The 17,525-nt window shown below is 34.9% G+C and overlaps 1 protein-coding gene across 1 annotated transcript; it reads right to left on the reverse strand.

Annotated features, from left to right (window-relative positions):
- Positions 1-4,074: 4,074 nt before the first annotated feature.
- LOC121370446 (leucine repeat adapter protein 25-like) lies at positions 4,075-16,345 on the reverse strand. Its single transcript, XM_041495674.1, has 2 exons — positions 15,663-16,345; positions 4,075-9,630 (listed from the first exon to the last, which is right to left on the reverse strand). The coding sequence occupies exons 1-2, from the start codon at positions 15,945-15,947 to the stop codon at positions 9,319-9,321; spliced, it is 597 nt and encodes a 198-aa protein (XP_041351608.1). The 5' UTR covers positions 15,948-16,345; the 3' UTR covers positions 4,075-9,318.
- Positions 16,346-17,525: the final 1,180 nt, after the last annotated feature.

The raw sequence follows: 17,525 nt of genomic DNA on the forward strand, positions 1-17,525 counted from the left end.
AAGTTTAACTTTCATGGTGATTTACTCACTTTTCACAGAGGTTTGGGTCTTGAATTTAAGAGATACGAAAAATTGTTAGGTCAGGCAGAGGACATGTATTACTTTAGCAGTACTCTCAAAATGCTTGTTTTAAATTTTATATGTTGATGGAGCATTCCACATTATTTTAAAATGCACCAAATTCTAATGCTAATATCCTGAATGCTTCTATAACTTTCATATAAATATTTCATCAACAGGCCTGTCTGGGAGTATATTGTTAGTGTGTAAATAAAAATAATGATAAATATTAACGAGCTAGGCCTCTGCTATTGAATGTTCCATTTTGTCAGTAATAGGTAATTAATTCATTTGTAAAGACCACCTAATGTTGTTTTATATATTTATTTTAATTTAATAAAACTTCAAAAATTGTCCAACAGATTGTGAAGACTGCCCAAGAGAATCTTCGTATCATTTTTCAGAACTATCCAATCAGAACTTTAGGAAACACTATCTGTTGCATATTAGTTGCTAAAGGTAGTACTAAACCAAATAACTTCCGGCTGGGTCAAAGTTCGAGGTGCACCCAACTTTTGATAGAGAAGTGAACACCACAAGTCCTGTGATTGGTTATAAATGTGAGTGTGTTGGTTGTAAAAAATAATAGTTTCATCTGGGTAAAAAAAATGTGCAATTTTATTTCATCTAGTACCAATGTGTCAAGTAGCCTTGTGCTTGAAACATGTATGGGGTACCTGTAAAAAAAAGTACTCGAATTTTGTGCGAAACTAGGGTAGTCATAGACGCTATACCCGTTATCTCAGAAACGAGCAGCTTGACCCCCATTTTTTTCTGATTCACTTTAAGTGTAAGGGGTGGTAGTATTTATATCCGTGGCGTTTATGTCGGTTGATACATTGCAGGTAGGAGTTTTAGCCACATATGTTACTACTGTCGTCTATGGGATTTGATTTGGTAGTATACACCCTAAATGACATCATTTCGGTAAGCAATGTCATCTTCCTGGTCTTAATTTTGTGCATTTCCATTTCTTATCGAGTTTTGTTGGAAGTAAGATTTTGTTAGATTTTACATTTGAACTTTGGTAGCAACTACCTAATAATAAATAAAATACCACTCATTTTGGCTAGATATCATTTTCATGAAACTTGTGAACTTTCCATGGTATTTGACCTCACTTCCGTTAGATCAGTTACCATTGGAAGTTCACTTGTTTCATAAAAATAAAAACTAGTAAAAACACATATAGTATTCTACATGTACAGTGTATATCATCAAAAAAGATAAATGATGTCATTCTTTATATTAACAAGCTACATTCATGTAAATTTTGTCACATCAAAAAGCATTTCTAAACTAATTCATCAATAAATTTATCTTGCCTTCATGTAAAATTCTTAAACCCTCGTGTTTCTACAACCTGTAAAATTCTTAAACCCTCATGTTTCTACAACCTGTTTGTAATGAAAGTATTATACATTGTATCTTTATCACAACACAAAACTGTTTTGAATATACTTTATTGAAATTAACAATATAAAGAGTATGCAATTGAAAATATAGTACAATTTAAATGAGACTTTCAAGAGAAGACCAGGTAATAATGATGGGACTGAAAACAGGCCACTATAGACTCAACTACCACATGTATACCAAAATCGGAGGGAAACAGTGGAACCTAGCTGCCAGTGTGGTACAGCATCCATGACTGTGGAACATTTCCTGCAGCATTGTCCCACCTACCAGAACCAGAGAAAAGCAGTCTGGCCTTCAGATGAACCCCTGAAGGAGAAACTCTTCGGTCCCTTGGAGAACCTATGGAATACAGCAGCTTTTGTTCGAGCCATTGGGGTCCCTGTGTGAGCGTACGACAAAGAAGAAAATGAGACGACTTCGACTTATGTTGCAAGAGGCAGGACCTTTTATATGCACTTTCCCACAGCCCTTGATATAATCGTCGTGGTACACCGGTTGGGATGGGAAACCCCCCAATCGGAGAATGAGACGATTCGATCCTACGATGCATGCATCTCAGGTAAGCACTCAAGACGGCTAAATCCCAACCCTAAAATGAAATGGTAAATCCATTGCTTGTTAATAAACATAACTACATGTACATATGTATGATTTGACAAATTAATTTTTTTTACATTTTGAGTTGAAAAAACAACAACTTGAAACATTAATTAAATAACCTTTATTCAAATTTGGTATCAACAAGTTGAATAATTATACAATATAAAAGTACAACCCAAACAACCAAATACTTAACAAGATACAAGAGCTGTATGTATTTACATAATATTCATATTCGATTCCTGAATATAATCACAGGTATATTATATATAAAGGACAATATGATGATTAACAATCAACAAAATTAATTATGGTAAACTCACAGATGTATGGCCCAAGAACAAGATGATGTCTGACCTGGACATAAAGTTTCTAGTTATTGCCAATATCTTAAAGCATGGACCGAGAAATTCACCTAACCATATGTTGGTCCACATTACATACCATCGTATACATAGCACCATCCCAACAATCACATTTTACCAATCTCATATGGATTAGGTACGGGTTCGCTACAATGTACAATATAAAAAATAAAACATTCAAGGCACCAGGCCAAGTTTCATCCACCAAATACCATGGTTACAAATTATGAAAAATAATTTTACATGACAACAAACAACCAAGGACACCATCAAAGTAAATTTTTATTCATAAAAATGATGCTGTAAATATTTTAAATCAAAAATACATCTTCACCATTTAACAGATGGAAGTTAAGTCTTCTTTTGGTATCTGCAATTTGATAATAATTAGACATAATCTTCTAAACTTGTTTATTTGAGTATTTGTATCAAAATATTTGTAAACTTGTTTTATAAACACCAAACAGCGTACATGAAAATACATAAATTTATATAAATTTTTTTTAATAAAACCATAAATTGTTATTTACTCTTGTGAATTTCTTCAGACAAAATCATAATAGTTTTTAACAGCAAATTGTTGACTTCATGTATTTTCAATTTTTATACCAACCAAACATAACAGATTGAAAGAGACCGGTATTATATTGCTATAAATATCAACAAATTGTATTTCAAATATTAGCCGAAATCTAATACATTAAATTTCAGTGAATATCAAAAATCAAGTTTCTAGCCTACATGTACCTGTAAATTAACTTATAGAAATGTCATATATATTTTTCAATGCCTACAATATTGTATCTCTAAATAGATGTATTGACCTATTAAACAGATCATACTTGTAGGTGGGTAATAGCAAGAAAGACTGTTTAACAATATCACTGTACAGTGGTCCAGCAGCAACTATTGACAGGCATGGATCCAGAATGTTTTTCAGGGGGTGATACATGATCAGGACTCACAGTAGAACAAATTTTGGCTTAGCCAAAACTTCAGATAAACTTCAGATATGTAGAGTATTTCCTTGAACATTATTAAAATGTGGTTAATTTAAGGAATATTTTATTAGCCAAACACTGAATGTTATAGCCACTTTGTACCGCAACTGGCTAATTTGTCAACGGACAGGGTGAGCCCTGCATGCAACTACTTAAATGGAAGCTTTATATTAGCAGGGAATGCACTTTAAAGTAAGTGGGACAAAAATTGTAATGAGTAAATGGTTCAGATTTCTTCAACCCCACCCTGGATCAGCACCTGATTGAGCATCTAACATGACTTCTTCTACCTGTATCTATTGAGAGGTATCAAACCAGTCGCTCTTCGACACTATGCTCTATACCACAGAGCTGCACAAGAACTCCCAACACCAAGAAGAAAGATATAGAAGGCAAAAGTCTGAGGCAAACTTCGACTTTAAACCAGCCACCTATGCACTCTCATACATTTCAAAAACAAGAAGTTTGTTTTGTTTAACGACACCACTAGAGCACATTGATTTATTAATCATCTGCTATTGGATGTCAAACATATGGTCAATTTAAGTCATAGATAGGAAACCTGCAACATTTTTTCATTAGTAGCAAGGGATCTTTTATATGCACCATCCCTGACAGGATAGCACATACCACAGTCTTTGATATACCAGTCATGATGCACTGGCTGGAACGAGAAATAGCCCAATGGGCCCACCAACTGGGATCAATCCTAGACCAATCGCTCATCAGGAATGCACTTTACCACTAGGCTACATCTTTAAAAACAGTCATTTCATTTCCATGCTATACAAACCAAACACATACATTACATTTCTTTGTTGACTGTTTTTGTTTTATATATACACACTAATAATTAGTATTATGCTAAAATACCTGTTCTGAACAGGCTTTCTGCCAGATAATAATTTGAGGGTATGTAACAAAAGCAAAACAGACCATAAGTGCCCTTACTCTATATACATATAGTCTGTCCCATACTGCTATAAAAAAAACATTTGTAAATAATTACAGTTTGGCTTGACATAAGTAGAAAAGTAAAAGTGTGTTGGAAAGGACAAAAATATACAATTTTTTGGTCCAATTTAGAAAACAATCAGCTTAGAAATAAATAACTTGTACCGGGTAGTTAATTCCATAGTATAGAAAAGGCATTCCCTGTCGGAAGGACTATAGGTGGTTATGGGTTTAAAAGTTTTGAAATTGGACACTGCATTTCATGTGCTTTGACAAACGGCAGTTCTCTTAGTATCGTCCATCTAAAAATTAAAAAAAAAAATTCCATTAATTCCACAATTTTAGGATACACAATTTTACCCTCTGTACCCTCTTGTAAACAAAAATAATGATTTAGGGTTCCACAACCATAACCAGCCTGTGACTATCCAACATAATCATTACTTTATATTAATAATAATTTTACACAAAAGATTATTGTAATTAATATGCGAGCTTAAATGGAGAACTGCTACTACTATTACTACATGGAGCATTTTGTTTTTTAAATTTTGGTTAGCTAAAGTTGGGTGATCAGTTGAAAATTGAGTAGCAATCACTGAAATGTGTGTAGCGAATCACAACGCAATAATACTGAACAGAGTTTTTCCTGTACTACTACTAACTTTAAAAAAATATATATATAATGTCAGCTTAAAAAAAAGTACTGGTCATGTAGTGGAATCTCAGAATTTTAAAAATGTATTTTCACTTTCAAGGGAGATCCTGTATATGCATCTTGTTTGAAATGGTCCAAACATACATGTATATTTGTTACAATAGTGGAAGGTATTAATCACATTTAAATAACAATTTCTGTTGTAGATAATAACAATACTAAATTAATGATGAAAATTAACAAATGTCCAAAATAATTTTTATAATATATAGGTATGTAACTTTAATAAGTATTATAACATTATTTTTTAACTGCCGTCTCCTTCAGAAAACTGGTCAAACAATGACCTAAAGAGTACAAAAATAGCCTCTGTATACTGTACATTAGTAAATTATGCAATTTGAAGAAATTAAATGTGGTAAATAAGATTAATAACCCAACACACCAAATTTTGTGCAATGTGAATGCAAAATATATAGTAAACTTCTTATATAGGTACATGTATAGATAATAATATTAAAATACATCTATATGTATGCTCTCAAAACACAGTCATGTATCAGTGCCATAATAACAAAATAACAAATATACATTATATACACTTCGAACAATCTTAACAGTTCATCAAAAAAGCAGTGTTAATCTAATGGTAAACCTGTACCTTATGTCGTATAAAAAATAAAAATAAAAATAAAATTTCAAATGACTAGTTAAAAGCATTTATACCCAAAGTTCATGACATTTTCTACATGTAATATAACTTCAGTATATAATACTGTAAAAAAACAATATACACACAATACAAAATACCTGGAAAGCAGTTAGTTCAATTTTCAAATCTATTTTGAGCATGACCAAATCTAAATACCAAGTGAACATGCACTTTGCCGCCCCAGATTATTATATTAATTTCCTCTATAAGCCTTCGCTCGAACTAAATTATCGGTTCCCGTCTGTGTTATTAGCTATATTTCCCTCGAATGGGTGATCCATCAAATATTAAATGGGGAAACCACCGAAAAGGATGAACAATTGCTGCGTTTGCACAGTTGGTTGTTTAAACCTTCTGATTAATTATTTAGGCAGAACAAACTATAGATGAATCAGGAAATCGCAACAATAGCCATACAATCCTTTTTTTATGTTGTTTGTTAGACGGCTATAATTATTTAGGCGGAACGAGCTATAAATGAATCTTTGCCATACCTGTCATATTGTGTGTTAAGCGGGTATCGGTAATGATCTTTCAAGTACAGCTAGTGTTACAGTAACTGTTAGATCAACCGTGATACCAATCAAACAATTAGAGCACAAACGGGCCTCGGCATAAAGCGTGACTTTAAACATGTCTGCAAGACCAGTTTTAAATGAAACAATGGGCGAGTTAATCAGCTGTCATCACTTCAGCAACCACACATTTAATTAATACCGACAAGGGCTTCTGCATCACACAATTGGTGTAATTTCTAATAAATTCTTTCACTCAGATATTTTGCTATATAATACATTGATGAAATTTTAAAGTTTGCAGTTACCAAAATAATATATATCTAATTTAAATTTCTGAAAAAGTCACTGAAATATCTGATGTTGATCGAATGGTTCGGTTGAACTACCTGATGGGTCGAACACTTTCTCGAGCACCGACAGGGTTTAAGCCAACGAAATTCAACTGTATATATATATATATATATATATATATATAATTGTTTAAATTTATACTTCTGTTCAAGGATTTTGGGTGCCATTTAACAATTACAGAAGGTTCAAGGAGGAAGGTGCTATTATTACAAAACATGGGGAAGGGAGTGAGTGTTTGTCATGTCAAATGAGTTATTTTTCAAACAATTGCCTAATATTTATTTAAAAAGTAAAATGTAACCAAATGTTGCAATTTAGGAATTTAGATTCTAGTATCATGACAGGTTTTCTGTATCACAATAATTATTTACTTACCATTTTAAGGAAGGTGTGTAACAAAATAAAGGCAAGTTGGAAAGTTATTATTTAAATCATGAAATATATGGGTCAATCGAGGTACTAAAGAATATTTGAACAGAGTTATGAAAACCATTTGAATCAAAGAGATAACAAAGTTATGAAAACCATTTGAATCAAAGAGATCAGGGTTTCCGTCTGACAATAAACTTAAAACAGACTTTATTAGAAATGAAAACATCTGTAATGTCATCTCTGGATAGTTGACTACAACTTGGTAAAACATATTTCGTCTGGTTTTGCTCTCTTATAATATTAACTATAATGGGGCCGTTCAAATATTACGTAATGCTATTTTGTTGTGAAAATTAGACACCCACTCCCTTGTAACGCTAGGCCATACACCCTCCAAAATATTACGTAATGCTTGGAGATACCACCCCCCAACACACAAACAAAACAATGTGGCAATGTTTATTTATACCCATGTGTACTACAATGACGTCATTAAAGTGACATATTTCTGTACAATGAAAAAACCCTGCAGGTTTTCACTTGTGCCATTTTAATTGATCACCGTCATGGTTGACAAAGAAAAATTATACCAAACCCTAATTGAAGGGTACGGAGTTGTCCAAAAAGACAGTTCAACTTGAAGTTGCCAAAGTTTGGAAGGAAATGGCACATTTAAGAGAAAACAAAATTGTGTTATGTAAGGCTGTTCAATACACACCCCCACCCCTTGTAACGCCACATAATGCTTGGACTTACACCCCTCACCCACCTAAAGCATTACGTAATATTTGAAATGCCCCAAACAAAATGATTTTTATGTAAAAATTACTTCTGGTCACACGATAAATACCAACAGAACATCAAATAATATTGGTCAAATTATGTCACAATGGCAATGAATGTGGAAGATTATTGACAAGTGTTATATAATATTTACATGTATTCCTGTGTGGTCTTTGCCTTAAAAATGTTTTACATGGAGGGGTGGGGGTGGGGGAGAGAGCCATTTATATAGGCTTGTTGCCTGTTTGCCGATTCACTTCATTTATTAGTTCCCTACCAGTCCAACCGGAGGGGACTATAGGTTTCATCTGTGTCCGTCCGTATGTGTGTCTGTCCATCCATCTGTCCCACATATTTTTTGCAGAAGGCTTTGAGATACTGAGCTGATATTTTGTGTATAATATCATCATGTATTTTTACAGATCTAGTTTGACTTTCATGACGATTTACCCATATTTGACGGAGTTATGGCCCTTGAAATTAGATGTGGAAATTTGTTTTCCACACTTTTTGTCCCCCCGACCTTTAGATAGAGCTGAAATTTTGTGCATAGGTTTATCATGTACTGTTACAGATCAAGTTTAACTTTCATGGCGATTTACCCATTTTTAATGGAGTTATGAACTTGTTGGGCCCGGTAGGAGACATGTATTGCTTTAGCAGTACTTTCAAAATGCTTGTCTGAATGAATATTGTTTTTAAAAAAAACATTGGGGGGGATTTTGCATTAGATTATTGTTGAATGATGGGTACCATATTACAGCAAAATAAAATTATAAATACACATACATGTTGTATGCAATATTTAACAGTGAAACTGCAGTCAGTTTTTTCATATAGGACTACAAAAGGACTATTTTATATTGAAACAAATAAAATATTTTAAATTAAACTAAGTTACAGATTGGTCATACAATAGTGCCTGTGATGTGATGTTGTTAATGTCCTGCATATCAACTGTAAATACATACACATATAGTTCTAAGCAATTATGCTCAAACATTCAGATTATTAAGGACTACATTGTACATATAGTACACATTATAATGTTTTCCCTAGGTTGTTTTAGCATGGTGTAGCACCATGCCTCAATAGTATAATGCCATCTTGTCTTAGTCAGTGCCATGCTGCCCTGAGATTAAACAAGCCTTTTTCAATACATTTTCTAAAATTACCTTTATAAAACACTCAGAAAATGCATTATTAATTAATAAAATATGCCTGTTATATATTTGCCATTAATTTTTTAAAGCAAGTACATTAAATACATTTATTTTTATTTCAATTAATGTTTTTTGTCTTAAAAAAAGTTCTCTACTCTACCATGTCTTGCCAAATTTCTAGGGCAACCCCTGCAATTAAGAAAATGTCCATAGCAAAAAAATATGTCATGTGGGGGGGGGGGGGAAGGAGAATTAACGTGGAGAATTAAAAACTCCACGGCATTGCCGATTGTCATGAGCAATTGCATGGCTTGTAGGGAAAACACTAAATTAATAAGTACTACATGTACACGTCCCCTTCATTAACAGAATGAAAACTCCGAGTCGACCCTCTCCTTAAGTTCGTTGATCTGCTGCAGGAGACTGGATGTGCTGCTGTGCATGGACTGTCCGTAGATGGTCAGGTCGTCCTGTGTGGCGTAGTCCGGCTCGTTCCAGTCGCTTTCGTCGTTCGACTCGTTGAGGCTGGAGAACGAGCTGGCACGGCTGCTCATATCCGTCCCAAACGAGTATTCAGAGTAGTTGTCCTGCAGCACCGTCTTGTAGTCCTGTATAGACTCGTGCAGCGACCACAGCTGACAGAGCAGAGACACGTCCATCTGTCTCAAGTCAACCTACAACGTATATAATTAGGGGATAACTATGTTGTATTTGGCCATTTGCGGACATTCATGTTGGTTTTACAGTCGCAAATTGAGTTTTACCAGCAATGCAGAGCAAAGACGAATTGATATTTGCAACTGTAAAACCAGCATGAACAACCACAAATGATCAAATACAACATAGTTATCCCCATTCTAAATCAATAAATGCATGTTCTTTCTAAAAATCGTTTAAATAATAATTTTTTAATGAATGCCCCGTTCTTATAAAATAATTATAGTGCAAACCATTAAAAAAAAGATTTTACATGTAATACAACTGTTGCTCCTATTATCGGTTTTGTATTTTATTGTTTTATTAACAACAATACCAGTTATTACAGACCTTCGTTTTTGAAAAACCCAGGTGTGCTAAAAATCGCACTCCTCAAAATGCTTACGAGGGGGGGTGGAAATCAAAACGACAATTAAGTTCATTGTGAACAGAATGGAAACATTTGTGGCGTTGTGGATTGGATTCAATAAACAATTTGTTCACTTCAGGGGCGCGTTATTTCGCGCCCGTCAGATTGAGTTGACGGGGGTTCACGGGCGTGATAGCGCTCGCGCCCGTCAAAAACAAAGGTCTGTTATTATTATTGATATTCCACATACTCATTCCACATACTCATCACAACAATTAGTGCTCGATAACGAAGATTCCTAATTCGGCATACTTACTTCCACATTCCTGTCAGCATCACACAAATATTTGTAATTAATTAAGTAATACAATTTAGAGGAGCACACATTTTGCTTCAGAAAAAGATTGAACATTGGTATTTTAAAAGTAGGCTAAGTACATCCAACTAAACAGCGAGAAGTACTAGTGTTTTCCCTAGCTTGTTTTAGCATGGTGCAGCACCATGCCTCAATAGTCTAACACCATCTTGCCTTAATCAGCACAATGCTGCCCTGAGATTAAACAAGCCTTTTTCACTAATTAATTCTAAAATTGCCTTTATAAAACACCAAAAAAATGTATTATTAATTAATAAAATATGCCTTTTATATTTTTTGCCATTCATTTATTAAAGAAAGCCCATAAATTACATTAATGTTTATTTAAATTAATTTTTGTGTATTTTGAATGAAAAACAAGTGCCCCGAAAATGGTGAAAATGCCCCAAAAGTGTATGGTCTACCATGTCTTGCCTAATTTCCCGGGAAATCACTAAGTACCATATGAATATGTAAATAGACTCATGGGTAATCCCCAAATTTCTGACATGGTATGCTTGCTTTACTGTACTATATGCAGAGTGAATTAGAATATTGTACTCATGAATGAACATGTACTTTATTGGCAAGGCTTTGGAATTAAAAAAAAAAAAATCATTAGTGTTACTTTATTCACAATTGGTCCACTTTGGAATATTGTAGTCAGTATCTTGTAGGTTCCCTGGTAAAATACTACATTACAAGACGTATGCATTTATGTATCAGAGCTCGATATAGGAAGTAAAATATGGCCTTCTAGCTGTTACTTTTATAAAACAGCAGGCTAAAAGAAATATGACCTGCTAAAAAAACATGGCATGCTGGAAATAAGGCAGCACAGAGTTAGTGTAAGATTAGGGACAGCGTGTAGACAAGTAAGACATCCTAGATGTAATTAGAGCATTATTAAATTAAAATATAGCAGAATCACGATCTTAACCGCAGCTAACTAAAAAATGAGATGATCGTATATGCACAGATGTCTCTAGAAAAATGGACTGCAATTGTTTAGGTAATTTTAGCAGGTGATGTTTTATTTCACCTGCTAGTTCTAAAGAATGGACTGTTTTTCGCTTTTCACAGGCTATTTCAAGCCCTGTGTATACATGTGTACACACCATCTGACCAGATATACATGTACATGTAAGTTTAGTGTCCAGAGCAAAGCAACTCACTTCATATGTCTGCCTTAAATTTCCAGGGAATATAGACTGACAAGTATTTATTTAAAAGATATGGATGATGGAAAAGAATCCTAATTAAGTTATATGCGAAGTTACTGGCAGAAATATGTAACACATTGTCAGTGCCCCACAACTGATGAGAAGAAGTCAGAATGGAGGCAGGAGTATGTTCACTGATGAATGTGGAGTATGGATATATACATGTATATAATAAATCATCATCCACAAAGAAAAAACTAATATTTTCTACGATAATGGTCAAAACTTTAAGAGCGTGGAGCAAAAAAATGGCCTGTACTGCACTGTACTGTGTGTCAATTTTTCCACAATCAAATGATGATGCCATTGCTATCATGAGACGATTCTATTTCTATGATATAGTATATGCCAAATTAAAATGCAAAGAGGATTTCAAGAAAAAGGTTACATGGATTGAAAAACCATCATTAAAAATGGTCAGGAATAGCAAATATAGGCAGGAAATATACATCAGGACATATCTGAAGGCAAAATGGAGATAATTGCTATGAATGTTGAACAGCAAGGTCTGAGGAATGTTTATTCTGATATATTACAGGGGACGATATTTCGAAATCTGAGGTAACCGAAAGTCGGTTCACGTGGTTTGTACCTAGGTAACCAAATGTTCGGTTACGTGAATTATATTTGGGTAACCCATTGGTTACCTGATCGGTTCCCTAAAAGTTACATTGGAATTATATTTTAAATACATAATTTTTACCTCAAACATGAAATTAAAACTAAATACAAAAGAAAACGCTTTATAAATCAGTTTCTTTAATGTTTGCTAAAGTTAACAATATTGTAAAAGGACTAAATATCAGCCCCATTAGATACAGCCCATTCCCGGTCTCGCTGAAGAATAACACGCAAGACTCACAAGACTAATAATAAAAAATAAAAAAAATAAAAAAATAAACAAATAAAGACTACCATTTGGCACAGATAATATGTAACATTTGGTATACAGCAGATAAAAAAATATATAAAAACTAACCCAAAACAACTGTCCAGTTCCTGTGAACACTTCCAGATTCTTTTGCTACTTTCACTTTCTCTATACTACAGTGACGTTCCAAATGTTTGTTTTTTAAAGCCCATTATGTGATGTTACTATTTTTCAACTTTTGTGACACTTTTGGATTACTGTTTACATTAAAACCGTTTTCAACATTTGTAAAATTATTGGAAATCCAATATTATTTCTCTATATCATCCTTTAGAGATAAAATAGCAGTTGATAATTTAGCCATCCCCAGCGGTACGTGCACATTTCTTTAAAACGTTTGGCTCAAGTCTACACTGAGCATTTAAATGATTTTAATTTAGACTGGTCGCACGTTACAACTGTTGTTTACTGGTTTGTAGCATGCTGCGTATTTAGTATCTAAAAATCAGTCTAAAACATTTATTGAAATACTATTCGGTCTATTGGAATACTAGTAGTAAGTCTGCGTGAATAAAACTTCCGGTAATCGTAAAGTTTGCCATTTTTAATTTCTGAACGTCTACAGGTCACGACATAACCGATCTGCGGTTTGCGTGAATTTAATTTTGCGTAACCGACACGCGAACAGAACGGCGGTTCGCGTGAAATATTGTGCCCTGTATTAAATGCTATGAATGTTGAACAGCAAGGTCTGAGGACTGTTTATTCTGATATGATATTAAATGCTATGAATGTTGAACAGCAAGGTCTGAGGACTGTTTATTCTGATATGATATTAAATGCTGACAATTCACTAGAAGTACAGGAGCACAATTTGAAACAAGTACAGAATATAAAGCATCGGATCGCTTGTGAAAACTGAACGGAAAGGGGTGATGAGTGTCACAGAAAAATGCAGCAGATTGATTGCAAACCATATTTAATATGCTGAATGATCACCTGTTTGTGCAGAAAGTGCTTGGAAATAAGGGCAAGCCACCAAGTAATGGTGATCCTGTATACAGACAACCAACTGAACGATATAAGGAACTTCTGTACATCTACGGTCTAGTGGAACAAACAGTCTGTGCTGGGGATCAAACATCACGCCACTGCCATTTAGAAAAGAATGTCCAGAGATACTTGCAGCACAAGGTGGGGGTGAATGACAAAATGAAAAAACTGATTTTCACCTCAATATTTGGAAAGGATGGCCTACTTCAGACAAAAGATTCCTTTTCAAGAGTTCAATTCCAAATTTAAGCAAGACATTTTTGGACATATAGTGATGCAATTCATAGACTACATGTATGTACTTCGAAAAACTTCTTCTGTGTCTTTGAGATGTGTTTGAGCCATCCAAAAAAGATTATTGGCTACCCATGAACTGGACCAATAATAAATGAGTTGATCAACATCATCATCAAGCTTTCTACCAATTTTAATACTCACGGTGCCAGACATAGAAAATCTGTACTGTAGAATTGACAAGCTACAGAACACGGATATTATGAAGTGGTAAAAAGATTGAAGCATATGACATATTCAACGTGGCATGGGAAAACCAAGGAAAAGAAAGATGTGTATGTCAAGAAGTTCCTATCAAAGAAAGTGCACAACCTCAAATCAGAGAAAGTGTAAGTAACATCAACAGACAGACAACTGACTATTACCAGAATGCCAACCACTGCAAAAAAGCCAGAACAATGTCAACATGTAAGAATTGATTGAGCTAGATCAAATAAAAAGGTTGAAATTGTAAAATGGACTACTTCTAAACATATCTGCACAAACCAACAAAATGTGTATCAGCCCCTAATCTAGAATAGAAAAAGTAGGAGAAGTGACTTCTATCTTCCTACAAGAAAGGGGAGAAGTTTGATAAAAATAGGCAAAGAGAATATTTATTGTTACATTTAGTAACATTTCGCCATGTTCCACATTCATTCGAAAATATTCTGATTTATACACTCGGTTCTAATCGTAATATTTTGATATAGAATAATACTTCCGGTAATACAATTTAAACAAAACAATTGTATGTTTCATTAAAAACATTATATTATTAAGTAGTTGATAATGTGTCGCTATATTAAAATGAAAGCAATAATTAGTATGTTCTGGCATAAATGAATGTGGCCACGGATTAACAATGCTTAACTGGAGTCTGGTCAAATTTTGCAACAAATAAGTGGGAGTTTTTAGTCGGAACAATAAAAAATAAAATGTTTGCATTGCTCAAATAAAATATAACTTTTATTGTGTGCATCAAACATACAAATGGATACTGGTATGGGACACAATAGTAACTGTTAAAAATATGTTACTGTTAAATGACATAACGGTTTTTGTCAGTTGCGTTTCTGTACACACCGTAGCTTGTTTCCTTTGATGTCCAGTGTAGACTGATCAAAAAAAAATTCAGTGTGTGAAAAAAAAGTGTGCATTTCGAAATAGTGGAGCTGGGTGCTGTAAAATATAGTAGGATGAGGGAAAATAAAGAGAGGCACAGAAAAATTAAAGGTGATGGCTGAGTGTGAAAGGTGTGCAGCAAAACGTAATAGTGGGTGGGTAATTTTTGACATGCTTCCATCAGAGAACTATTCAAGCATGCCTGTCGTGGGCACAACCTCTGACTTCGCCAGAGAGTTCTATCCATGACAGGGACTAGGGGCAATAGTGGGGCAGCCCGTCCCCTTAAATGGAGCAGCGACAACACCGATGTCGATAACATTTTATTGTTGTTATCATTAATTCTTGGTTTGTGGGCAGTAATTCTGAGGTTATCGTCAGTATTTGTCAGTCGTTGGTAATTAGTATGACTGACCATTTATTTCCTATCCCATGCACGTGCTGTAACCTCACCGTGGTACAGGGGTGTAACATGATCTTTGAGAATGGCCAATACAGCACAAAATTGAAATTTTGAGTAAAAGTCAGTATCTATCTGAGATATTTGTATTTTTGCACAGTTCTTTACACTGTAACACTGTTTTTCTTTAAATCTTGAATTTTTATATTGATGTTGATCATCACTTTATTTGTTTGCATTACCATAGTTTGACACCCAATAGCCGATGTATTTTTCGTGCTGGGGTGTCGTTAAACATTCATTCATTCATTATGTTCTATATAACATTTTTAAAACTTACCATTTCCTTCCTCAGTTTTGTCAATGTTGTGTTCAGTTGACAAAAAGGAGACCTATCACTGCTCGCCTCTCCGTTACAGAGGTTCCTGTTTGTATTACTATCTGAACCGTTTCTCACAACATCACAGTTTTGCGAAGAGGTGTCCTCTCTGTTTGCCTGTTCCTCTACTGAAGATTGTGCGTGCGGTGAAAGGAATTTCTCAGTTTCACGCGACTGGGATGTGTCCGACCCTACTAAACCGCTGAAACATGCAGGCAATGGTGGTAAACCGGGAATCACAGACATTTTTGGGTTGCAGTAACTACAACACCTTTGTTTACTTATCTGCAGTTTTAAAATCAGTTAACGTTGTACTTTTCATTTCATCAACACAAACACAACTTCCGAAACTTTTAGTTTCCGCTCCCACCTGTCAAAAAGCGCCCTCAGGGAATATCTCCTATTAAAGGGAAACAACTCTAATAGAAAAGGTTTTTTTTTTTTTTTTTTTTTTTATAAGGAGGCAGTGAAGGTTTTTTTTACTGTTTTGTTACTGTACATAGTCCTGTGCTACATTTATTCCTTGTCAGAAAGAAAGAAAGAAATGTTTTATTTAACGACGCACTCAACACATTTTTATTTACAGTTATATGGCGTCAGACATATGGTTAAGGACCACACAGATTTTGAGAGGAAACCCGCTGTCGCCACTACATGGGTTACTCTTTCCGATTAGCAGCAAGGGATCTTTTATTTGCGCTTCCCACAGGCAGGATAGCACAAACCATGGCCTTTGTTGAACCAGTTATGGATCACTGGTCGGTGCAAGTGGTTTACACCTACCCATTGAGCCTTGCGGAGCACTCACTCAGGGTTTGGAGTCGGTATCTGGATTTAAAATCCCATGCCTCGACTGGGATCCGAACCCAGTACCTACCAGTCTGTAGACCGATGGCCTAACTACGACGCCACCGAGGCCGGTTCCTTGTCAGATGCGGATCAAGGCAAAACCGTTGGGAGAGTATCTGGAGTGGGGAGCACACTCTGTAGTGCAGTAGGCAAAGTTTTTAGTGGGGCTGGGGCACAAGCCGGATTTTTTTGTTTTTTTTTTACCGTTATTTATATAAAGTAGGACAAAAAACACGGTATATTTGTGTCTTCGAGTGGGTGGGGGGGGGGTCACAGTCCCCCCGTCCCACTCCTCTGGTTCCTACGGGCCTGCAAGGGAGGAAGGGTGCAAGGGTGCGCAGTTCAATGGTGTTTTTACATTTTCCGTAAAGTAACGAAAATTGCCAGAAACGTTACCGTGAAATGTCAACATTCCTTTGACGTGACGTCAACAATGGTTTGGCGTGACGTCAACAATGCTTTAATATGTTTATTGAAGTCAAAGCGATACTACGTACATTCATCTGGGTATAGAAATGTGCGAATATAATCGCTTTTCGGCATTTATAATCATATTTATTTTAAATGTGTATAAATGTAAAATATCTGTGCATGGATCTAATACTACTGGATTTAATGACGACAGCTAAATACTGTGCTGATTGTTGCAATGTTTTCTACGAGTGCTGAGTGGATATGGTACATATTACATGAATAGAGGTAAGTGTTGAATTACTGAATGTTTGTTTATCAGGATCGTTGAAGACGGAAATTGGGGTGTGTAGGTTTTTATATAGAGAGGCTACCCACAATGGACCGGGGGGGGGGGGGGTGCGAGGAAGACTATCCCCCTCCGCTACGCTAATGTATATATACATATATTAGTAATATATATATATTAGTAAGAATGTACAAAAAATGTTCCCGAGGTTAACGTCGCAGATTCTAGTTTCAACTTGTACAAAGCTGTAACACATTTCGATAGTTACAACATAA

This window comes from Gigantopelta aegis, chromosome 4 (genome assembly GCF_016097555.1).
Source record: "Gigantopelta aegis isolate Gae_Host chromosome 4, Gae_host_genome, whole genome shotgun sequence".
In the NCBI taxonomy this organism is placed as follows: domain Eukaryota; kingdom Metazoa; phylum Mollusca; class Gastropoda; order Neomphalida; family Peltospiridae; genus Gigantopelta; species Gigantopelta aegis.